Source organism: Neolamprologus multifasciatus, chromosome 15 (assembly GCF_963576455.1).
Source record: "Neolamprologus multifasciatus chromosome 15, fNeoMul1.2, whole genome shotgun sequence".
Classification (NCBI taxonomy): Eukaryota; Metazoa; Chordata; class Actinopteri; order Cichliformes; family Cichlidae; genus Neolamprologus; species Neolamprologus multifasciatus.
The window spans coordinates 8,844,970-8,869,718 of NC_140453.1; the positions used below are offsets into that span (position 1 = coordinate 8,844,970).

At 41.2% G+C, this 24,749-nt stretch overlaps 1 protein-coding gene across 7 annotated transcripts in view; it reads left to right on the plus strand.

Annotated features, from left to right (window-relative positions):
- The window catches only part of eya4 (EYA transcriptional coactivator and phosphatase 4), a 50,872-nt gene that overhangs the window by 4,070 nt on the left and 22,053 nt on the right, over positions 1-24,749 (plus strand). For 6 of the 7 annotated variants that reach the window (XR_014869188.1, XM_085132106.1, XM_085132110.1 and 3 more), the window contains exons 2-4: positions 2-62; positions 18,753-18,802; positions 21,474-21,595. Coding sequence is in view for 6 of the 7 variants with exons in the window: in XM_085132106.1 (XP_084988232.1) it covers positions 30-62; positions 18,753-18,802; positions 21,474-21,595 (205 nt within the window). In the remaining variant the exon portion in view is untranslated. Of the gene's footprint in view, position 1; positions 63-10,989; positions 15,451-18,752; positions 18,803-21,473; positions 21,596-24,749 lie in introns of those variants that run through there. The other variant, XM_085132108.1, reaches the window with a different exon arrangement.

The window sequence follows — 24,749 nt, forward strand, 5'->3', positions numbered from 1 at the left end:
GTGTGTGGCAGATCAAAGCCAGAGGAGCCATGGAGGCCTCACAGGACCTCAGCGAACAGATGGTGAGTTAAAGGCTACTGTATGTAAGTGTGTGTGGCTGAGCGAGTAAGTATACCTTGTATCGGCCACACAAGTGTGAGGAATGGGTGCATTAGAGACATACATTGTGTGTGTGTGTGTGTGTGTCCAGGCTAATACACAGCAGCTGTGTTTCAGTGAGCGTACAGTAACCATATGGCACCAGTCAGAGTGAATGAGACTTCAGGAGAAACAATGTTGGGCATAGACGTCAATTTAACAATCATGTGTGAATTTTGTGAGCCGAGGTGTGTAACGCAATTCAAATCACTCATTAAATTGAAAAACGAGGTAATTAAAAAAAAAAAAAGACAGACACACAAACGCACACACACGCACACCACACTTGAGCCCGAGGGTTTGTGAGCGTCCCAGGACAGCGGGCCATCTCTGCGTCACGTCAGCGCAGCGTCCCAGTTCTGCTTGTTTAAAGATCAGGCCGTATTGTTGGGAAAATGATTTTGGCGGCGAGCGAGGGCCACTCGCATTTCAAAGTCGTTAGTCAGCCACCAGAACAGGTGTAATTTCATCTTCTTCTCCTCCTCCTCCTCCTCCTCCATGAAGCAGCGTTCTCTCTCCCTCCCTCTCTCTGACCTGCCAGCCTCGACAGTAATAATAGCGCAAAGTGGGACAGAGCCCACGAAGTATGTTGTTTTTTTTTTTCCCCCCCGACTTTTTGTGCTGCTCTGTTAGCCTCACTTCAGGTTGGATTACAGGCGGACCCCAGCGGAGTACATGTCACTCATACATAAAATGCACGCGCGCGCGCACACACAGACGCGCACACTAAAGAACACAAAAACACAGAAATAAAGAGAGAACAGAGAAAAACATCCATCTTGTCTTGCCGCTATCGCGACATCAAATATTGATGTGCATATTCCACAGTTACTTCACCTACTTTAAATAGGGCAGTGATATCATCTATAAGTGAATTTGAGCTGCGGCTCAAAGACATTGATTAATTGTTCGTGTTGGAAATGAGATATCGGAGCAAGGACAGAGATTTTTATTAGTTCGATGGTTTTATAGGCTCAGATTTGTGACTGGCTCAGCATTTTCTGTAAAGGGGCCAAAGCTTACTTTGTAACTTGGACAATGGGAGAATTCAGGGTTGTTGGTATTTAGGAAACTCGGTATATGGTTTTCACATGTGGATATAGCTAAAATCAATACAGGTCAATATAATAGCCCTGCACTAATACTACTTTCAGTTATTGGAAAAATTGAGTGATATTTGGGGTCATTAGTTCCAGTTCTAACACCCGACAGTATGCTGTAACTGTACTTAAGGACTGAGACTGAATTACTATAAGGTGGCCACTGTTTTCAGATATATGGCTAAACTTTGAACTGCAGTCTAATTTCAAAGGTTTATCAAAAAGATAAAGAAAACTGCAGTTTTGAAACTGTTAAACCAGCTGACATATGCCATTTTTCCTTTTAAAAATGGTACAAAATATGTCAACCTCAAATACATTTAACCTCTTTTTCAAGGCTTTAAATGGAAATTTAATTTGCAGCTTTGCTCGTATTGTTTCAGTCTGATTACAGCTGAACCTTTAAACCTTTGATTCTAAGTATGAATGACAGCTTTAACGTCTGACTGAACATTTTAAATTCTAAACGTATCCTATACTTGTAAAAAAATTTTCAAGCTTTCCTTTTGGTTTTAGTCTTTAAACTGAAATTGGCTAATTTTTTCCCCGCACTCCTTCATTGAAATAGGCGTGTCTCGGGTGACTAAGAAAACAACTCAGACCTCACACACAAGGTTTCGGGGAGTTGTCTGTTGATATTTAATACCCCCACTCCTCCTCTTTACCCTTTAAAGTACCCTTACTTCCTCCACCCTGCCCTTTTCCCACCACATCCATCGCACGTCATCTGGGTTACGGTCAGGCGTCCTCTCTGGCCGCCTGCCTGTCGAGAGCCAGCCTGCCGTCTGGGGTCCTCTGGGAGCGCTGGAAAGGAGCCTGAGATGGCGCTCGCAATGGTTCGCTCTGAAGCGCTGCTTACAGCTTCTTGAGGTGTTTCGCTCCACCTGTTGTCGCATATTTTGTTTCGCTTTGGAGAAAAGCTGTTGTTTTTAGGTGATGCTTTGCGAGATGATGTCAACGAATACAACGATTTGTATTTGAATTCAGCCGTGAACATTAAGGAGATTGGAATGACAGATCAGCGTCAGTCATTCAGTGCACACACAGAAAACAGAAAACGCATACAAACTCCACACACAGTCTCAAGAGCTCCTGATCCAACAGACCTCCGATTGAAGTATCCGGTCTTTGGCTTGGTGGAGGTGGAAGCAGTGAGAGATGGGGGAGCAGGAGCATTTGTTGACCCCAGGGAGCTTTGCAGGATTTAAAATGTTGAGCCACCTGAAGGGAAAAAAAGTAAGAGAGATGGAGAAGAAGGAAAAAGCGTCTGAAACACGAGGGGAAAGGGTTCTTTTAGCTTTAGCCTTTTCCTCTGGTGCACTGGGAGAGGCCCCTAGTATGGCAGCTGTCCTAGTGTGTGTGCATGTGCGTGAGACACAGAGCGAGAGACCAAGTAGAAGAAGGAAAGGGGTCAGGTTGCACCCCTCTTTCACCCCTACAACCCCATACAGACACATTCACACAAACTTACAAGCAGCAGCAGTAGCTTAATATGACTACAGCCCAACCCTGATTGCTAAGATTGCACTGGCGTCATAGATGGCCGTTTCAAAATCTGCCCGGCAACGAGACAGATCACTGAAGTGTAGAGTGTAACAGCTACCCCACTGGCATCCCTCTGGTAGGCTGGCATCCTAGCTGGGGCACCGAGGGGCACTTCAATTTCAGCTTGGTGTACAGTGCTCCTCGTAAGATTTATGTGTAGCTGACAGCTGAGTGTTGCTGAGTGAGTCTTCTCTCTCTGTGCAAGAAACGCTGCAGATTATTTTGAGTAAAATCAGCACAGGAGAAGGCAGAGGAGTAGGGAGGGCAGGATACAAAATATGGCATGCACAATGTAGACAATAAATGCTAAATGATATTAAACTGCATGCAGTTGCAGAGAAACCGTGACAAGAAAACCAAGCAAATGAGAGCAGATTTGGAAAATCATAGCATAATAGCAGGAGTTATGATAGTTTTAAGATTGCATGCAGAAGAATGCTCAGAATTTCAATATGTACATATATTTAATTGAAGGAATGCCTTTCAAGGACCGACAAACTCTGAGCCTCCATCCCAAAGTTTATATTAATGTGGCATTCAGGTTGACTAAACAGTATATTGTTAAAGCTACAAACTTTAGCATGAGCCCAATATGGTAAGTGCTTACAATTTTAGCGGAAAATGCTAGTTTTTGGCCAATGAGTTAAATCGGGCTTAACATGGCAACACCGTTTGATCTAAATGGTGCGTGTGTGTGTGTGTGTGTGTGTGTGGGGGGGGGGGTGACATTAAACTGGAGAAATTCACTGAAAAGTGTGTTAAACAGTTGGACACATGTTTCATCTCTACAGGACTTCTTTCCCCAGTCACTAAATCACCCATCAGCACCTGAACCACTAAATAAGCTAAACCTGTTGTTGCACTGATGCACCAATGGATAAGACTCACAACAGATTCCCAACAGCTCCACCCATGGGGCATTGCATAGTTGCGCGTTACTGTAATAAAGATGTAGGGAAGTGCACAGCACAGTGTTTTTCCTTGGCTTAGTGCATCCATAACATGAATCGTCCTGGTGCTGTGAAGGGAGGGTTGTTCACTATGTTAGCCTTCATGTAACCTGCAGAGGGGAAAAAAACACCCCAACCCCCTTTAAACCTTATTTCATGACCAAACTTTAAACTGTTATAATGTGTTATTGCATATCAAACAATGAATAATTGATTATTTTACTGTGTGTTGTTTCCTCCCCTCTTTGAATTTAAGTAATTGAATCAGTCTTTTTTTTGTTCTTCTTTGCCAAATGTTGAAAAACGGGCAAAATCAGCGCAGGTGATCGTTGATACAGGATCTTACTTTTGGAAAAAGAACTTCTACCGAGCTTTGTGTGTTCACATTGTTATTATTTAAGACGCGTGAAACAACCAAAACATCTGTCTTTCGCCAAAAGCCCTTCAGTCCATGCTTTGGTACAGATAATTTATAACTCGTATATGAGAATAGAGTGAGAGTCTGTCTGGCCAGAGAAAGGCAGCTAGGTGTGAGGTCAGCGGGTCACAGACAGTCCCTGAGCCACTCAAAGCCTGACAGAGTCAAAGCCCCCAAAACAGACTGGAGAATCCATCTAGAAGCCAGAGCAAGTGGCGTGGGTTTTCTAGAAGAACACACCAGACAGGAAACCACATGATATGTGTGCTTTAGTGTCTGGTGTGTGAGAGTACGAGTGTGTAGGTGTTTCTTTCTCTGTTATACGCATATACTCTCTGTGGTGTGGGTTGGCTGAGGTCATCTGAGTGGAGACTGTCTAATACTGTGGCCATGCTTGTTTAATGGAAGTCAATCAGGGCTATGTATTTCTTGCCAAGACTCATCACTTTATTGATTACTCTGAGACTTCTCAAGAAAATCCCTATATTGCCAGATGTGACATTTTAACATAGTTGGTTATTATTTCTTTCTTTTCTTTTTTTTGTAACTGACGTGCTGAACTGATGCTTTGAATTTGCTCCGTAAAGACAAAACACGTTTAAAATGTAAAAGCATAACCCCAAGAAGAAGTAATTATTAAAATAGTAAAACATTTTCTTCTTTGTTTGCAGTAACTTCCATAAATAGAGCCGTCGATATAGCCCACCTTTTGTTCGGCCCCAACTTCTGGCTAATGCTCATCTGCCATTGGTTCCAAAAAGAGGAGCATATTTCCTCATTTTGCTGGGAAGGAAATGAAATTGCAACAATTGTGCTTTGGTAACGGAGGAACCTTCTGCCTCGCCTGCCGCAAGAACTTCCTCTGTTGCTCTGCTGGGAGATTGGATTTCTTTCTCTGCAGCAGCGCAGAATCAGAGAGGTGGGAGAGAGGGGTCGGTGGGGCTGTGACCTGTGTCTCTGTGCTGACTTGACTATTGCTACAACTAATGGCTGTTTTCATTATCTGCTACTTTGTTTCTTGTTTTAAGCAGAGATTAATGTCTTATATTATTAGTGTTCATAGTCACGAGCATGGCCAAGTCACATATTTTAAAAAATCCATTTAAAACCAAAAGATCTTCAGTTTTTCATCGAATCTGACAGTTTGGAATTGGAATTTTGCATTTGTGTGCAATTCGTGCTTTCCTGTCTCTTAAGAGTATTCCTTCCTAAATACATTAAAATAATATTAATATTAATTTCTTACATGTTTGTGCTTTGTATTTGGTGCTGGTGTTAGCCTAAAGTTCTGCATGGAGTAGAACAATGACTGGATACACTGAAAGTAAAAAATTCATTTATTAATCTTAATATTCATGAAAGACTTTTTGGTTTTGGTTTTCTGCGACCACATCTGAACTGCATCATTGCAGCAGTGATATCCAAAGAGAAAAAGTATTTTTGTTGCTGTTGTTGTTTTTGGTTTTGTTGTGTTTTTCTTCTTCTTTTTTTTTTTTTTTTGCTCCATGTCCTTGATTTTTTTTTTTTTTTTTTTTCTTCGATCTGTCTGACTGACTGTCTGTCCCACCTTCTCTTTCCCCGCCGGCCTACCCGCCTCTTCGTCTCTCTCTGTGTCTCTCTGGCTACAGAGTGATGATTCAGGCCCTATTGTGAAGTCAGCAATCCGATACAGAGCAAGCCCAAGAGCGAGGGTGGGGAGGGAGGAGGGGGTGGATGGAAGGATAGAGACAGGGAGAGAGCAGGGGGGGGGGGGGGATGAGAAACAGGATTATGGGTGTTCTCGTAGCGGCGTCCGTGCTATTGCGAGCCCTAGGCGGTTTGGCACCCTTACCTGTCCTCTGCTTTACCTGTTGCTCTCATTCTCCAAGTTCACTCTGTAGTCTACGTGTCTCTCCTTCTTTGTTTTCCTTTATCTTTATCCTCCTCACACCCACCAAACTCCTCACTGACCCTTTTTTCTTTTTTCTTTTTTTTAAGCTCCTTGACCATCCTTTTTTTTTTTTACACTTACATACTCTCTCTCTCCCCTCAATCTGTCTTCCTTTTTTGTAGACATCTGGTATTGTGAGTGATTTTATTAGGAAGTTGATATGAAGTGTTTCAAGCCCTGGTATGATCGAACAGCTTGCCACTTCTGAGACATTTAACTCCTGTTCGCTCTCCGTGGTGCATAGGCCAGCCGTAACTTCTAATAATCAGCGGCATAAAGAATCCATGAGCAGATGGTGTTTGCATGTGTGGGTGTGTGCGGAGAGAGACCATACCTTTCTCTGCACTGAAAGTCTCTCCTTGTGTCCCTTTTTTTTTTTTTTTAAGGATATCTACCTTATGTTGTACCTCTCGCATGCATGCACACTGTGATGTCATGAGCAGCATTATTTAACAGGCAGCTGGGAGGCCATTCATCATTTAATTAAAAGCGTCTGAAAGGGATCTGAGGCCTAATGAGATTAGCTTTAATTATTGATGCCGCTGCTGCTGCTGCCCCACACACACACCACCTCCAGTGATGACCACCACGGATATTTAGACCGTCTAGTCTTTCAGCCTTAACACAAGTAGTTGCATGCACTTTTTTTTTTTTGCTTTCCAGTTCTTTTCTTCCCTACCTGATGTCTTCCCAGACACACGCACATCCCATTGATTTTTGTTTCCCTTTGGGATGTCAAGGTGCTTTGGCGGGGGGGGGGGGGGGGCAGTATATTTGAGGGGGGAGGGGGCTACGGTATGAAGACCAAGCAGGGGGTGCGGTAGCTGTGGTCAGGTTGGCGATGGGGGTGTTGCTTGAGGCTGGTGTTGAGTTTCTTTAGGTCTCGCACACCAGCAGAGAACTTGCTGCTTTATTTCTTTCCCTTTAGTTTCATCGCATTCATACATATCAGTGGATTTATTTTGGATCCATTCTGTTAAGTCCTTGGTTTTCATACTGTAGCCTGGGCAGAAGGTAATATTTTGTATGGCTTGTGATAACAACTTACTTCATGTCACACTATGAAACATTAGTATAGAACCAGACCCAGACAGCATTTTCTTCCACTCTGGCTGTAGCTTATCATAGCAGGCCAAACCTTTTTAATGTTAACAAGGATCTGGTGTCGCCTTTATTAATCGTTGAAGAACACTATTAGGTACACCTTGCTAGTGTCAGGTTGGACCAATGTCTTCAGGATGGCCATAATTCCTCATAAAATAGATTCAAAAAGATGTTGGAAACATTTCTCAGAGATTTACGTCATGTTGATATGAGAGCATCAAACAATTGCTGCAGATTTATCAACCTCACATCCATGATGTGATTCTCCTGTTCTTCCACATCCCAAAGGCGCTCTATTGGATTGCGATCCGGTGACTGTGGAGGCCATTTGAGGGCAGTGAACTCAATGTCATGTTCAAGAAATGAATTTGAAATTCTTTGAACTTTGTGCCGTGGTGTGTTATCCTGCTGCACGTAGCCATGAGAAGATGGGTACACTGTAGTTATAAAGAGAGCAAAAATAACAGTCAGCTAAAATATCAACTAGGCTGTGATCATGCTCAGTTGGTACTAGAAGGCTCAAAGTGTGCTAAGAAAATATCCCCCACACTATTACACCAGCACCACCCTGAACTTCTGGTACAAGACAGGATGGATCCATGCTTTCACACTGTGTACCCCAAATTCTGAGCCTAACATCCGAACGTTGCAGCAGAAAATGAGATTCATCAGACCGGGCAAAGTTTTTCTAATCTTCAGTTGTTCAATTTTCATGAGCCAGTGTGAAAAGTAGGCTCCGTTTCCTGTTCTTTGCTGTCAGGAGTGGGGTCTTTTATTACTGTAGCCTATCTGCTTTATCTTGTTGTCCATTCAGATGTTTTTATGCATGGTTGGAATGACTAGTTAAGTTCCAAGGCATTCTCCTCTGACCTCTGGCATCAACAAGACATTTTCACCTGAACATCTGTAGCTCACTGAATATTTTCTCTTTATTGGGCCATTCTCAGTAAAGCCTCGGGATGGTTGTCCCGGTTCGACCAAGTCTAGATGACTTGGGCCGCAATCACATGTTGTTCAGATAATAAAAACTCTGAAGACCTCTGCCCTTTAAAAACCTCTTTCTATTTTCTGTTTAAAATGTAATTTATAATTAAAATTCAATCTATCTGTCCAAGGTCATGACGCGAGAGAAAGGGTCACCGGTATGTTTAAATAGAACACCATTAAAAAAATGAAAAAGTAGAATATTGGCCAGGTAAAATGGTTCCAAGTTAGGCAGATTGCTTGATCAAGGCTTTTAGAACAGCTTATAACACCACGGTCCAGAAAAGTCTTCTCACTTACTGTGAAAACTGATATTTCTTCTCTTTCACCTCAAGGCTTTTACATTCATATCACACTTCCCAGGAGTTTCATATATTCTAGTCATAATTTTTATGACTGCATCATGGGGTCTAAACCAGTGATTTATGGGGATAAAGCTAATGCAGGTGGGGAAAAGATGACAAAAGAAAAATTATTGCGTGAAAATTACTTATATTACCTTACATGCAGGGAAATTTGCAAATTAGTTTGCCATTGTGCTGAATTTTCTTTTAATAAAATTTAACATTGGTCCTTTAAACAGCATACTAAATCGCAATGCAGCGCAGATATGGGAGTCGCTTAATGGCGCATACTTTATATTGTCATTTAGATCAATTAAGGGTCACTGATTAATCATTGTGTCTGAAAAAGGTTAACCAACAGTCGATTAAATAGCATTTTAAATTATACTGATCCTTCCAGTTCATTGTCCACTTACCTGACCTACTGTCAGACTTTCAAGAACTTCATATTAAGGTGTTTGTTCTGGAGTGTGGTTCTATACCACTAAGTAGTTGAGTGATGTGCTCAGTATGTGTGTGTGTGTTCGTGCACGCAGTCAGCCATGGAGTGGTTTAAGTTTCTCCCAGTTGTTTTTTTAATCACTCTCATCAGATTAGCTGAGCTGGGCCAGTTGAGGCCAAACGCACTATTAACAACCCAGAACCAGTGTATACACACACACACACACACACACACACATCCATCACTGACTTTTCATTTGTCTCCACTGAGTAAAGCTGCATTAAATCGTGTCTGTGATCTGTCACTCCCTGAGACAATGAGGAGCCAATTTAAATAGGCGATATGAAGACCACCAGCACGGTGAGCAGCATGGAGATTGGTCTGTTCCCCTCTGTAGCTCTTCCTCCCCCAAACACGTGGATTTACTACCGCAGTTCGACTGAATAAAAACAAACGCTTGGGACTTCAAGATTAGTAAGATGCACTAATGATATCTGCGGTTTTGCTTAAACATAAATGCCCAGAATTTATACTGTGATAAGACTTAAATGGAAAAAGAAAAACAGTTTTATTGTAAAAGTGCAACTTTTATCAGTGAGCCACATGGAACAAAAACTAGATCCACGAGGCGGGCGATAGTCATCGATTTCTTGTAGGCAGCCCACTTAGCCTTTAGTGGCTCATTCTGACCTTTGTCAGCAAGCTTGTTAGAAAGGAGAAATAATAAAAAAAACAAACTTGTTTTTTATGTATTTTTATATTTAAAAAAACTCTCAGTTTACTTTTGGAGAAGCTGATAACAGAACAGCTTAGAACACAGTATTGTGCAACATTTTGCTGGCTTCATTTATATTTGTATTTAACGGTTTATATTTTTAAATGTCTTTAATTGATTAGCATAATGTAGCTACTGCTTGTTGTAACAATAACTATTTATTCGGTGAAATCTTTCACTGCGGTTAGTTATGCTGTCCAACTTCATCATATTAGTACAAATATATTCCCCTGGCATGGTTTGCTGAAGACATCGCAAGTCACTCGGTGTTGTTAGTTAGGCTCTCTTTCTATGTAGTTAAAGTTGTGAATAACACCAGGCTGGCAAATTTATGTAAGCATGGCCAGGTGAAGCGAAGTATACCTGGCTAGAAAGACATGGAGGGAGAGAGAGTGAGAGGGGTTTTCGGAGAGTACCTATTTCACCCAAACACCTCCTCCTTCTCCCTGCTCCACAAACTGTTCTCTCCTTTCACTCCCTCACTTTTTTTCCCCTCCTTTATAGCTTCCTACTACACCTGAAAAAGGGGCATTTTTGGAGGCATAAAGAGAGGGATAGATTTACACCTCCCCAGGCTTGGGGAACTGTGGGGTGTAGGAGGAGGGAGGGCTGGAGGGTGGAGGCTCGGCACAATGTATTTTACATGAAAGGAAGGGGATAGAGTTACCATCCCGATAACCACTCATACGAACGTGGAGAGCAGAGAGCTTTGAGCAGGGGACAGGTAAACGGGTGACTCTGTGTGTGTGTGTGTGTGTGTGTGTGTGTGTGTGTGTGCATATGCGTGCACGAGGGGAAAATGCAGAGTATAGATCGAGATGGAGCTTGTGTTTGTGTGGTGAGTAACATTCTTCATGAATGTTTTGTGGTCGACACACCAGCCGATGGCGCAGGCAGGGATGGTTGGGTGATCGTGTTGCACAGGTGTATGCGTGCATGCCCGTGTTTGTGCGCGTGTGCAACGACTGTCCCTCTGTGTCCCATTAACGACACAACTAAAGACTACACAGCTACATTCTTTTTCTGATCCTGATGTTTTTTTAGCCTTTTTTAAATGCAATTTAATTAAAACTGTAGGATTTATTTAATACAGAAAAACATTTAGTGTCCATTTACATTTAATTCAATTCAATTTTATTTATATAGCGCCAAATCACAACAAAAGTTGCCTCAAGGCACTTCATAGATACAGAGAAAAACCCAACAATCATATGACCCCCTATGAGCAAGCAAGAGTAAATTACTTAATTTACAGTTTTCAAGTTTTAGGATTATCATCAGTAACTATTTAGAGCAGTTGTGACAATTTTTTTTCACCCTTTTTAGAATTTTATCCAAATCATATAATCAATCATATGAAAAAGAAGAAGAAAAAACTCCATAATTAAGCTGGTCACCCCTCTGTAATAGATTCCTTGGGTCTGGCTCTTTCAGGTTAAAAGGAGGATGTTTTTATTTAGATTTTTTCTCCATTGTTGCTAGGTGCTCACTCACAGCACCACCTGGATCATTGTGTTTTTAACTAAAATGCCCTGTAAGGCCTGTTTTAAAGTAGTGGTACTTTAGTTCTTTAAAAGGACGTGCTAAGGATATAAAGAATGTGAATACTTTTAACACCACTAAAGTTAGCTTACTAAACCTAGCCAAACACTGGCCTTAGCTGGGAATTCTGGTGCAATAATGTCTTGAGATGAGGTTTTTGGAGATCTGGAATGTTCATGCTTTTGTCTGGAAAGCATTTTAGTGCAACTTCTGTTGATTTAAATGTGCCATATGAATAAAACACATTTGATCTGACTTGACTTGATCTTCCTGTCTAACTTTAACTGATGAAGTGAATGAGCCTATGCTTAGGCCAGATTTAATAAATCAATTCTAAATTTGTTAGATCAACATCAAAGTGCTCAGAAGTGGATTTTTAAAGTGTGATGATGGAGCTAAAAAAATATAAGTAAATCATGAAAAGCTAGATAAAAAGGGAGCAGGGTCTGTCTTAGTCAGCCCTCCTGTCTGAGGTAAAGAGATAAACTGCTGTTGTTCCACTTGAAGAACACAGTTATTCTCAAGGGCCTCTTTAAAGTGAATGAGCCACCTCCAACAGGCCCTTTGAAAACACTCCTAAAGTCAACAAAAACCAAAAGTAAGTGCTGCTATTTGACTGTATTAATATAATGCCCTCTTCCTCTGCTCAGTTCACTGCTCAGATGTGCCCATGCCCCACTCCTGTTTTCTTTTTTCTTTTTGTATGTGTGTGTGTGTGTGTGTGTGTGTGTGTGCAAGTGCATTTCATCAGGCGTGTTTTGGGACGCCTCCCCTGCTCCCTTCTCCACTTGCTGTGAAAATATTTCATCGGGGATGTTTTTGGACGACCCCCCGCCCCCCGATCGGGTCTAGCCTTGCTAATAATAAAGTGCTTGAGTTGTCAAGCGCTTCGGCAACACCCTAATCTGTTCTGACAGCCAGTCCTCCACATTCACTCTCAAACGTCCAGTACACACACACGCGAACGCATGTCGGCATCCACATATAACACACTTTCAACAGACATTCGCCATGATCTGTGCACACAGGTCCTCCAGACAGTCTATCAATCACGGAGTTTATTGGGGCTGGGGATAAATGCTTTGGGACTGGGCCGCATGCTGTCACTATGGTGAGCGAGCTAAAGGTGGCTGGAGCACAGTTGGAGACAGTGGCTCTGTTCCAGATTGGTCTCCAGGCCTGTATAGATTTGTTGCTGCTCCCTTAGCTATTTTCTATTGCCGTGTACACACACAGCAACATTCAAAATGTTCTGAATGTTGTTGAAGGATCATTCATGCCAATTAAAACTTCTGTTGTGTTATAATCGTATCTAGCCACCATTTGCAACTATTAACAGTCAATTCATTCTTGATTGGTCTATTTAAAGTGGCATCACCAGCATCACAAGCCTACACATCATTTTTTACATCTCATATTTTCCAGAATTTTAAGTGCTTTGACATTAAAACCCATCCACACACATATTGAAACAGCAAAAAATACAATAACTAAAACTAAAATGTTAATACTAACTTTAGAAATGTGATGCTTTGTGTGCATAAATCTAAAAGAGACAAGATCCACTGGTTTCCCCAGCATTATGCAACAATATGAGGTCTAAAATGTGAACAGGAGGAGTTTTGTTGTGCCTAAATTCATTTAATTTTTTCACAAGGCACCTTCATGTAATATAAAGTTATTTTCTTCCCCTCTGGGTTAAACAGGACTAAGATTGGGCCACGTCTCTCCAAAATGTGCTGAGGGAGTCAGATGTCAAGAGTTTGCTTCATGAAATATTTTTCTCCTCAAGTGCTTTTGTGTTAAATGTGTTTTTGTTGTTGTTGTTTTTTTTTTGTTTTTTTTTAGGTCCTTTCAGCTTTAAAACTCAGATTTTTTTTTTCTTCAAATCATGGGGAAAAAAAGTAATGATCTCTATTTTTCCCATTTTAACCATAGCAGTATAAACAGAATAGCATTAGTCTTGTGTTTACTGGGAAATCTCAGAAACATGTATCTCAAAACTATACGCATGATCCTGTGCTGATACAGAAAAGTAAAAAAGCCAGTTTTGTAATGTGGGCGATCCGATCCCAGTATTGGTTCTATGGTGACGTTTAGGTAAAGAAGTGAGTGTCAGAAATTTGCAGTGGCCTAGATTAGGCGCATGTATGAGTGTGAAATCATTCACTTTTGTTTGCTTAACTCCTAGTGAGTGTGCAAATGTGTGTTTGAGTCTGTCTCCAGGGGTTAAAGTGGGATTTGGCATGTTGGGGAACCCTAAGATTGGTTGTAGAGGCACCGTATGGGTAAAAGAATTACTTGTGAAGCTGTGATCAGCTGACCCAAGCTGCTACCCTGATTTATGGCTCTCTGTAAAACATAAACATTTGCTTATACAAAATATAAGCAAATGTTTCATGAGCCATGGCTGATTTTCCAGTCCGCAAAGACTGTGAAGCTAATATAAAAGGTAGAATTCAGTGAGTAAATCTAATCAGCATCTTTACCTTAAATATAAACAGATTTTTGCTACCTTTTGATGTAACCTAACACTGATCTTGAATGCCGTGTCTCCTGTGTACCAGTCCAGCATATAGTGTATCACTGTGAACTTCACCATAATAGCACAAGCCAACCTGTTTAGCCTGCTCTACAATGCTTGAGCATTCCGTACCTCCTGTCCTCTTTCTTACATTTTTCTCTATTTTGTGACAAACATTCCCGTTTGTGTACTTGCTGATATTTGTTCAGAGGCTCACAAAGATGCATCTTAATTTATCTCCCAAGTAAAGACAAAAAAAAGTTACTGCTTATAGCTGCATTCAGTACCGCTAGCTAGTTGAGAAGCAGTTTATATCTACACCTTGAACGCATCACACGGATGAGAGGAAAGGATGTGTGGAGGGTTTAAGTGGGCTGTGGGATGTCTTTATTTTCTTGTTACTGAGCAAGTATCTCCATGAAACATTAACTCGTTTGACGGTAACACGTCTTAAGATGCCTTTTGGAGTTAATTGCTCGTTAGTTGACAGTGCCGGAACGCCGGCCCAGATCATTCCGAGCCCACTTTGACCCCTGTTGTTGTGAAAGGGTGCCATCTTCAGACAGAGGAAACTGGCCGCTTGTGTGTCTGCGTGTGAGTGTGATTTGATATTACACTCAGTCCATTGCGCTAGCTCTGTTAGACCACATATGAGACAGATGTGCAGACGTGTGTTTCCAGTTAACACAGATTGAAAGTATGCGTGTGCGCGTGTGCTCAGGTGCACATGTGAGTCAGTGGGTGAGATGGGGGAGGGTGTGTGGGGGTAGTGGTGTGTGTGTAGGGGGGTCTCCTGCATGGTGTGAAGTTTATGGTCTGGCCTGTACTTTCTACTGCACAGCAAGATATTGACACTGCGTCCACACCATTTCAGCTTCATGGAAGTAATCACGGCAGAGCTGCCATCAGCAGGATTTATATACGTGGATGTCTTTGATTTTAGGAAACATCCTAAAAACGTGTGTACAGCTCAGATGTTTCCTAACTTAGTTACTTCTGTTTTTCATTTAAATTCTCTTCCTTTTATGTTTTCATTCACAATCGAGTTAGGGAATTAAGTTTAACGGTGCCTATGTTAGGATTGGACCCACACATAAAAACAATGACATCTGTTACATTTAAAAAGTTCTTTGGGTTTAAACGTAAGCTTGAGTGAGCCTGTAATGAGTGACAGCTGAGAGAGGGAGAGGGAGAGAGGAGGAGGAGGAGGAGGAAGAGGAGAAGAGAAAAAGAGGGGGTGGAGGCAAAGGAGGAGGGAAATGGGACGAGTGAAATGTTCCCCATTACTGGAGTCGAGAAGACAGAAGCTGAGCATGGATTGACCTTAGAGACAGAGAGGAAGAGAAAACGCTTGGTTTTTGTGCGGTCGTCCTTTTCTAGCCCCTAGATATTTCTTCTGAGTGAAAGGGAGCGTCACAAAAGGAAGCAGGAAAAAAGTCGTCATTTGCTCCCTTAAAGCAGAAACTAGATAAACGTAACACCTGGAGTGCAAAGTGAGGAGAGGCAGGTAGACAGAGACGAGCGCTTAGTGTGTTTTCCGATAGTGTGTGAGAAACCAGCGAGCCTGCCTGGGAAGGGGAAGTTGGTGGATCGTACAGCTCTGTAATGCTTTGTGGAAGTAAAGGACTGCTAACGGACCCGATTACACCCTGAGGTAAGAAAAGGATCTCTCGGTCTGTATGGACGTGAGTGCGTTCCACGCTCAGAGTAATGCTAGTTATTTTTATTCAAGCAACTGAGATATTTTCAATATTCTTAAGTATTTTGCTCATTTGTGAACAAATGTAAGTTGGACATCATTTGACACAGCACTCGGAGAATTTTTAAAGGTATGGCGACAGCAGTGTTACTGGATTAACATTTGTTTTACTTAAATAAGACACGCTTTTACCGTAATTCTGTGTAAATACATTTTTCTTTGTGCTTTTAATACAAGGCGTGTTTTATTTTTCATAGGACTGTTTTCACATATACTGTAAAATATTCCACTTGTTTTTTTAAATGTTAATGTAGAAAATGTAACCTCATCTGTATTTTCCAGTTTTTGAAAAAGTTTATTTTTTTTTACAATTTTGATCAAAATAGGATAGCGACAGAAATTAACAAAAAAAAACCTTTAAAAAAATTGTGAACCATAAAATCTTATTTGTAGACAAATGTAGAAATTGTGTTTTTTAAAACCATCAAATATTAAGTCTGTGTGTAACTCACTCATTGCTGATGTGCTGGATTATGTGTTGTTCTTCATTCTCCATCCTTGTTTTGTCTTCCTGCACTGAGCTTCCATAATGTATCAAAGAAAATAACAAAAAACTCGTTCAAGCACCATTTTTATGAACACTTTTGGATTCTGTAGTGAACTTTTCTTTTTAGAAGAACAAGCAAGAGAAGGAAACACAACTCTGACTAGACCAAGGGCAGCTTCTGCTTATTTCTCACTCTCACATACGCGTTAGTGCTTCTTAAGGCCAAAGAAGGCCTCACGTTATTATTACATCCATTAGATTGAACAAACATCATTAGTTACACAAACACAGCAGTGTATAATTCCCTTTAATAAATCATTGTTATTAGTGCTAATTACCTGTAGCACTTGTATTTTTCCCGTAGGGAGTGCTCGGGCTGCCTAGGTAGTGTTCTAGACCGGTCACCTGGCCAACCAGGTCAAAGGTCACCTATTTAAATGGCTCAAGTGACACAATTGGGGTCTTCGAGCATAGTGGCCACCAAAGAGTGGACTCAGAGGTGTGTCGTTTCAGTATTAGAAATGAAAATTGGTGCGTTATACTACAAAATAAAGGAAGAATAGCATAGACTATCTAAATGCGGGGCTTAGTCATCATTTATTTGTAGCTTTTTTTAATGTGCTGCAAGTTGACATCAATAATGTAGTTTAATAATATAGTCGATGAAAATGGTTAAAGACTGTATTGATCAAAGCCAAAACAAGTGGAACAAATGAAAGCTGGATGTAACAGGAAAAATAATGCTTTTGATTGTTTTATTATGTTAAAAAGAAATTGTGATGTGATTAGATCAGTAAGTTAGTTGAGTAAAATCAATGTGTGGAATCTGTTTAAATGTGAAACTAGTTGTCCTCGATCCGACTGAAAAAGATAAAAGTGGCGAGATGTTAAGAGAGGTGAGAGCCTCTAGACCGCGCTCGACGCGGAGGGAAAGCGTGCGCGGGGATAAAGCACGACGATAAAAGCTTTTCAGGATCAAAGCCCGCGTGTGCTTTCACAGATCATGCCGGGACAGAAACAGCCCGGCTTGTGTATTTTCAAGTGTGTGTGTGTGTGTATACGCACGAGAGCTGTGTGTACACCTGCGTGCTGTATGTAGCCCTATGTGTATGTTACATGTGCATTGCAGTTTCTCACGGCCATGGCGCTGATGTCGTGAGTGACAGCCTTGTTAAATTTCACTAAAGCATGAAACGTGACATGAAAGTGGCTTGTGTGTGTGACTTAGTGTGTGTGTGTGTGTGTGTGTGTGTGTGTGTGTGTGTGCGCGTGTGTAAAGTGATCCATACTAGGGCACCGGCTAACCTTTGAACCTCGTCTTAAACAGCTAAGTGCTGCTTCTTATTCACTCACAGCAGGACCCTCTAATCAGAACCATAACAGCACAGTGTGTTCTCCACACACACACACACACGCGCGCGCGCACACACACACACACACACACACACACACATAAATATTGAAATGTCTACATACCTGCAGTTCAGAGTCTGCTTAGCCATGCACTTTCTCTGTATACTTACCTGTGATTGCGATAATGTGCAAATGACTGCTTGAATTTGGTGCGGGTGTGCGTCTGTATGCGCATTTCCATGTACGGGTGTGTGTCTTTGGCACCCCACACGTGCCCTACACCTCAACAGTGTGTTGACACAGTGATTATAGGGCAGCTGGTACACATTGGCCCTGGCTCCGCCCTGCATTTACTGTTCTAATTAGTTCCTGTTGCAAATAAGACAGAGGAATTTTAATAGAGAACCACTGGTCTGCAGTCTAGCTGCACATACCCTCACACACAGCAACAGCCTGCGTGTGAGCACGGGGAGAAAGTTTGCGGCTGAAGACTTTTTTTTCTTCCCTACATCAGTGAAGAAGTAAAAAGTTCCAGCACATTAACTGACATGGCCAAATGTCCCCCCCCCACCCACACAAAAAAGTTAAGGCTTGTTTTAGTGTCTGTGGTGACCTGTTTAACGGCGAAGACTAAACCCCGTGCTTTGACCTAACATGACCCCACCGTGACCTTTCAACTCTTTAAGGGTTGAAAATGAGGCTTGAGCGTGAGCTGGAGTGGGGTCACGGGTGAACAAGGGGAAATTAATATCTGTCACTTAGATGCCAGTTAGTACTTCTGTCACAGTGGCGGCTACAGCTACTGACACCACGTCCTGATTTATTTCTTTTTAAACATTTAACATTTGAAAATGAGAACATTTGTAAGTCACATTTAATGTGATGTAATTTCCCGTTGAGATAACTGATGATGCGATTTGGGTTTTTAATGCCTCCTTGGCAGAATTTTCTCTGTATTTGATGTTGTTCAAAATGTGATGATTCTAGTATATGAAAAAAAGAGAAAAAGATCTGTGTTCAGCTGCTCACGTATTAACACGGCGGGTAGTGGCACATGTTGGAATTGGCAGATTTTTATGCGGGATGCCCTTCCCAAACGCAAGCCCGAAGGGATTTGTGTCTCCTCCCAGGATCGAACTGGCAAACCTTAATTTCTTAGTTAAATGTGTTAGCCCCTTCGGTGTTAATACTAATATAATCTGTCCTGTTTGCAAACTGGTTTATGAGGCTCGTTTATGACACACTAAATGCGTTTTCTCATGAACTGTATGTGTGTGTGTGTGTGTGTGTGTGTGTGTGTGTGTGTGTGTGTGTGTGTGTGTTTAATAACATTTCCTTTCCTCTGTTGTCTCGGCAGGTAAAGAAATCACACACTGAATCTCATGTTCCAGACCCTTCAGACGTCAGGTACGCTCATGTGTCTGTTTGCATAATGTGAGATACAGAATGTGCTTTTTCAGAACTTTGTGTGTGTGTGTGTGTGTGTGTGTGTGTGTGTGTGTGTGTGTGTCTCTGTGTGTGTCCGTCCTAGTTCTTTAGTCATGGTGCAGAGAGGTGAGGTTTCACTGCAGTTGCAAGCAGTGATGAGGTCATCAACACTTCCCCAAGACCTCTGTGTCCTAAAACTGCACACCTACACACACAACACACACACACGCACTCACAAAGAGGAAAAGATATACTGATTTGATCAAACAGACAATAAAAAGGGAATGTGCTTTACACACAGTCAGTACATCAATTAGTCAAATTAGGAAATCAACTATATGCACTAAAATGCTACACCTCTGAATCTTTGAATTCAGGAAAATCAAGCACCCTTAGTGCAGTCTGTCTGTCTCTGTACAACAATGTCCCCTCCAGTTTGTGGAATTCCTCCCCTCTTGGGGATTCTACGATCAGCTGAAAGCTTTATTATTGAGGCATTATCATCAGCACAAAAACTGTGCGCTGGGAGCTTCATCAGACATCGAGAGTCAAAAATCTTTACAGTGTCAAAAGACTGCTGTAGCATGCTGTGTCTAGTTAGCTGTTGATAGCCTGAAGTGCTGGCAAATGTAGACTGTTTTGTTTTTGTTTTTTAATTATCCACTTTAACTACTTATCCTAGACTGAAATAGCTTAAATTGCAGAAACCAAGTAGCTGCAACCTGACAATTTGGAGATTTGACTTACTGCATGCCAGGATCCTGTAGCTTTGCCATTCTTCTCTTACTGCCTGTTTCCCTCTTTTGTCCCCCTTTGGTAGCTTATTGATGAAGCAGTTTATACTTCTTAACAGCTGCATTGCAGCTTTTTACAACTTTTCTTTTTCTTCTTCTTCTTTTATTTTACCTTCAGAAGGAATTGACAAGAAGGCACTTTCTTGCATAAAAAAATCCTCTGAAATGGACTTCTGTTTATATACTGCAACTTATTGAGTTAAGAGGGGGGAAAGGAGTAGATAAATCAAAAACAACCAGCTACAGGCCTAAATCTGCTAATTTAACAAAACGCGCCGTGCATCTCGGTAATATAGAGCATATTTTTTCAATGACCGAGCCATGATGTGAAAACCAGAGAAGAGTTTATGAAACACCACAACTCTTGCCATCGCCTCCCGAGAGGAGTGAAACAGAGGGAAAAGAGGAAAAAAACAAGAAGGGGAGACAGAATCATTTCCTGCTGTTGAAAGACAAAAGAAAAGGATGGATGACGGGGTTTAAGCACATGATAGAGAGAAAAAGAAATGCGGGTTGGGGGTGGGAAACGAAGTGGTGGCGGCAACATAATCTGTGAAAGTTCTTAACTTTTCCCTTGATACACTTAAGGCCTTTGTTTGAAGGTAGGACTTGGCTCGTTTATTTTGTCCGCCGTAAACTGTCGTTGACGTCCATGCAATGAACGGGAGAACAAAATGAGTGTTTAGCCGTAAATAAGGAAACAAAAAGAAGAGTTGACCGAAATGGAGAGAGCTGATTTAGAGTGTTTATCTTTCACGCATTCTCCATTTTGCACCGTTTAGCAGGGTCTTTCTCATTTGCTGAAAGCTATATGTTTATACCCGTCAGTCCGACTGTGGGTTGCAGTCATGTGTGGAGATACTATCTGCCCATAGCATTGAGATGGCCTTCTGCCAGACCGCCACACAGATGCACACGCTCTCTTTTCGTACACACACACACGCGCGCGTGTATAAACACACACCGAGCAGCAGCGGCCCGCATTTGTTTTATTCTTCTTCCATCTCTGTCATTTCTGGCTTTGATGTCTCACACAAGAGCACAAGTGTGACCAACCTGCGGGCAGCATGAGTCAGTGCTCAGAAATATGCACACACACACATTCGTAAGAAGTATTGTCCACACACAGACCGATTCAACATGAAACTATAGTCTTGGTCCGAATGTACTGAAATGTGGGTTTGTGGTAACAGTGGTGAAAAGTCTGAATAAAGTATTTAATATACATTTGCTTGAAATCTACAACTATAAAAATGTATTAATAGGATTTTTACCTCTTAGTTAGGGGTTATAGAGCCTATAGAGAGAGCAGTTGTTGCCACAATAAACTGTAATACACAAAAGGCAGACTTTTATTCCACTGTGTGCATCTGCACTCTGTTCATGTCTTACTTACTTCCACTTCCAGTCATCCGCGCACACACGCAGACACACTCTCACTTTACCATTACCACCTTGTGTGTTGGTTCGTCCCAGTCATGCATGTGGAACACATTGTAAAACTAAAGCACGCTGGAAGGCTGTGGGTTTGTATTGGAGCCCAGAATTTATACATATACACACACACACACACACACATACCGCCACACCATAAAAGAGCCAGCAGGCCCACATACAAGGTGTAGCCCCTCTGAACACATGCTCATGTAAGCTAACTGGTGCTGAGAAGTATGAAGTTTATGACTGTGAGGATCTACAGTACAGTGGGATCTTAACATAATGTATGGTCGATGTAAATTTCCACCTGTGAGAACATATTGGCATTGATCTGCTATTCATTAAATAGAATAAAAACAACACATAACAGTAGAAGAGAGTTTACCTCTTTTTCCTTGCCATCTTCTGTCCCCAAATAGGTCTATGGAAATGCAGGACCTAGCCAGTCCTCATAACCGAGTGGGAGGTGGAGATTCAACAGGCTCCAAGCTGGACAAGAACAACCTTGGCAGCCCGTCTATCACCACCAATGGAACAGGAGGTGAGAAGATGGGATTTCTAGGACGTTTTCTTAGGGGCTCCAGTATTTTGTATTCAGCTGTGTATCTGAAACTCAAAGAAAAAAATGTGTTCGACTGCTTAATAAATCTGCACACATTCCCAGAGGAAGTCAATATGATGGCAAATGCATAGATTTAGTTGTTTTCTGAGAAAAAGTGGGCTTATGGGCTCATGGCAACCCCAATGCTTCTTCACCATCCCACGTTACTTTCAAGTAGCTGAGCAGCTCTCTCCCAGTCTAAGATGCCAGTTTAAGTAAAGCACAAAAAAAGAACTAAGAATTTTAAAAATTAAGTTTTATTTTTCCAAAATAAAGGTTGACGTTAAATTATATGAATCTTTCTTTGTTTGCAATCTTCTTCCATGAAAAAGGACATCTGATGTGCTGCTGCAATAGATCTTTGCATTACTGACTGCCCACTGTGTCACAAAACCACTGTCTGACTATGGCCAACTGTAGTCAAAGGCATGACCTAATATCCCTGTGTGGATGCTTTTCCCACATCGTCATATTAATGTTGGTCCAGAATGAACGTTACAGCTGACCAATAATGTTGTGATGTCATAGCTTTGTAATGTTGGGGTGGGGGGGGCTTTTGTTAGTATAAAATTCTCTTCTGGAACAAATGCTAAGCATTTCAAGCATTTTCTTTATTCATTTATACAATATGATAAATATTGTTTGGGTTACATTTAGATTTAAACTTAGGTTACCAATGTTGCTTAGCTACAAGTGATAGTTTCATTATAGCATTAGCTAACCTCTTGGCTAATGCTAACTGATTGCTCAGACAACATCATCCGTTAGATGCAATGTTTATCCAGGAACAACACCAACATGGGGTATGTCAGATACATAAATATCAAATATACTATATAAGAAATAAATAAATAAAACCTATATGTTTCCCTTTTGAACTAAACAAACAAGATTTGTTCATTTTTAAGCTTAAAAAGGTGCTGGTAAGCCAGATTGGTTACATTTGGACAGGAAAAAGCCAACAGTTTCACGTGTTTCAAGGCTAACTAATCTGACCCTCTGAAAATGATCTTAGTCCTTTCTAACTCTAAGCTAGAAAACAAATTTGCCAGTATGTGCGTTTACTTGAAATGCTGCATAAAGGTCCATGATGTATTAAAGTTAAAGGGTGAATTATTTCTTCGAAGAAAGGAGAAAGCCATTGATGCAGGAACAGTGAATTTACTGATTTCTATTTTTTTTTTACGTTGTGTAAAATGTAGTTGAAAGTCTAAACTCCTCCATTCAGAATACTCATTGTCTTTTATTCCTTTTTTTAATGTAATCTTAACGCCAAAGGAGGTCCAATGCACATGTTGAAAGTCACTTAACGCAAGAGCATTTGATGAGAAAAATGTAATGCAATGAAATTTATTGCAAAATCATCAGTCAGAAATCCTTTCAGCATGTAGAGATAAATACTTTTTGAGGAATTTATGGAGATGGAGGGACACACGCACATACAAATGCATGCATACACACTTTCAAGCTGGCATGAGCTCTTGAATAAACCACCGGAGAATGTGTGTAAACACACGGCGAAGCACTTCTGCACTCCTCCGCTAACGGCTTGGCAAAGTGTCTGTAAGTGTGTGTTGGAGAGCAAGCTCAAAATCCCACTGGAAACTATTTCCTCTACAAGAGCATTAAAGCATCACTGCTCTCTTATATGTCAACACCAGTGAGCCCGCTCCTCTCTTTTTCTTCTTTTTCTTTACTCTGAGTCTGTATGTGTTTCTCCTTCTTTCTATTAATCTTTTTTTTTCTCCTCTCACCCTTGATCTTCCCACTTTCTCATGCTCTGTCCTCTGGAACCATTTCTGTCAGGACAGTTTGATGATATAGCCCTGGACATGGTGCTTTTGTTGAGGGCCATCGTTTGATCTATTGCTGATTTACCAGGCGGTGGAAACCACTTCTAATAATAATAATAATGTCATGGAAAAAGTGAGATGCTGTATTTTAGTCATTTTGATGTGTTAACATACTCGCAGTCACACATGCTCAGTGTGGGCTAACAGCACACGAGACTGTATTAGAGCACATTAAATCATTTTTGATGAGCTCACAGTTAATGATTTAAGCAGACAGAGCTCGGGCTTCACAGAGAGCCAAAACAATCTACATACTCAACATTCCCCTCACCTGACATCAGCGAACGCTCAGGCCCAAAGGCCATCTCCATAGCAATTCATTTGTCTTCATTACAGCTTGTCCAGTGGATTGTATTGTTCCCTTAGGGGATTAATGAAGTTGTCCTGAACTCAATTGAGTTTTCAGATGGTTGCTAGTGATGGGCGTTTGCGAAAAGAAGCCCCTGAAAAACATTATGTAGAATGATAAACTGATTAACAGGTGTCCTCTTCTTTTAAAAAGCGTAATCACGTGATGATAGATGAGCTGCTAATTAGAAGAATAGCTCAAGACTTTAGCAAGAACATATTTGTATAGACAGAAATACCAGGAGATTAATCTCATAGTTGTTTGTTAAAGCAGATACAGTTGTCATGTATTATAATAAAATAGCTCTGTCTTAAAAGTTGCATATCCTTCTACTTTGACATGTTAATGTTAGTCTCACATGTCCCCAGAATGTATATGTATTTATATTTCTCACTCTAACTCAAGCTATCTAAATGTGCCTTTTTGTGGATGAATCAGGGATTAAATGTGTTTAACCAAAATTCAGTTCAGTTTCATTAGCTACAACCAGTCCTGGCTACTACCAGACCTGTTGAATCAAGAACTTATTGAAACAGAATCTGTATGATAAAGTGAAATAGGCTTATAGACCTCAAAAAGTCACAGATCATGCCACCATCTATAGAAATGTAAGACCTGTTTAGAATCGGTTAAAGTCACTGGTTGGAAACTGCCATTTCTAAGGCATTGGGACTGCATGGTGAGAGCTATTTTCCACAAATGGAGAAAACGTGGAACCATGGTGAGCCTTCTCCGGAGCGGTCAAGCTACCAAAATTACTCCAAGAGCGCATCAACAATTCATTCAGGAGGTCACAAAAGAACTGAGAATAACATCTAAAGAACTAAAAGGCCATACGTTCCTTCAGTTATGGTCAGTGTTCATGATTCAACAATAACAAAGAGACTGTGCA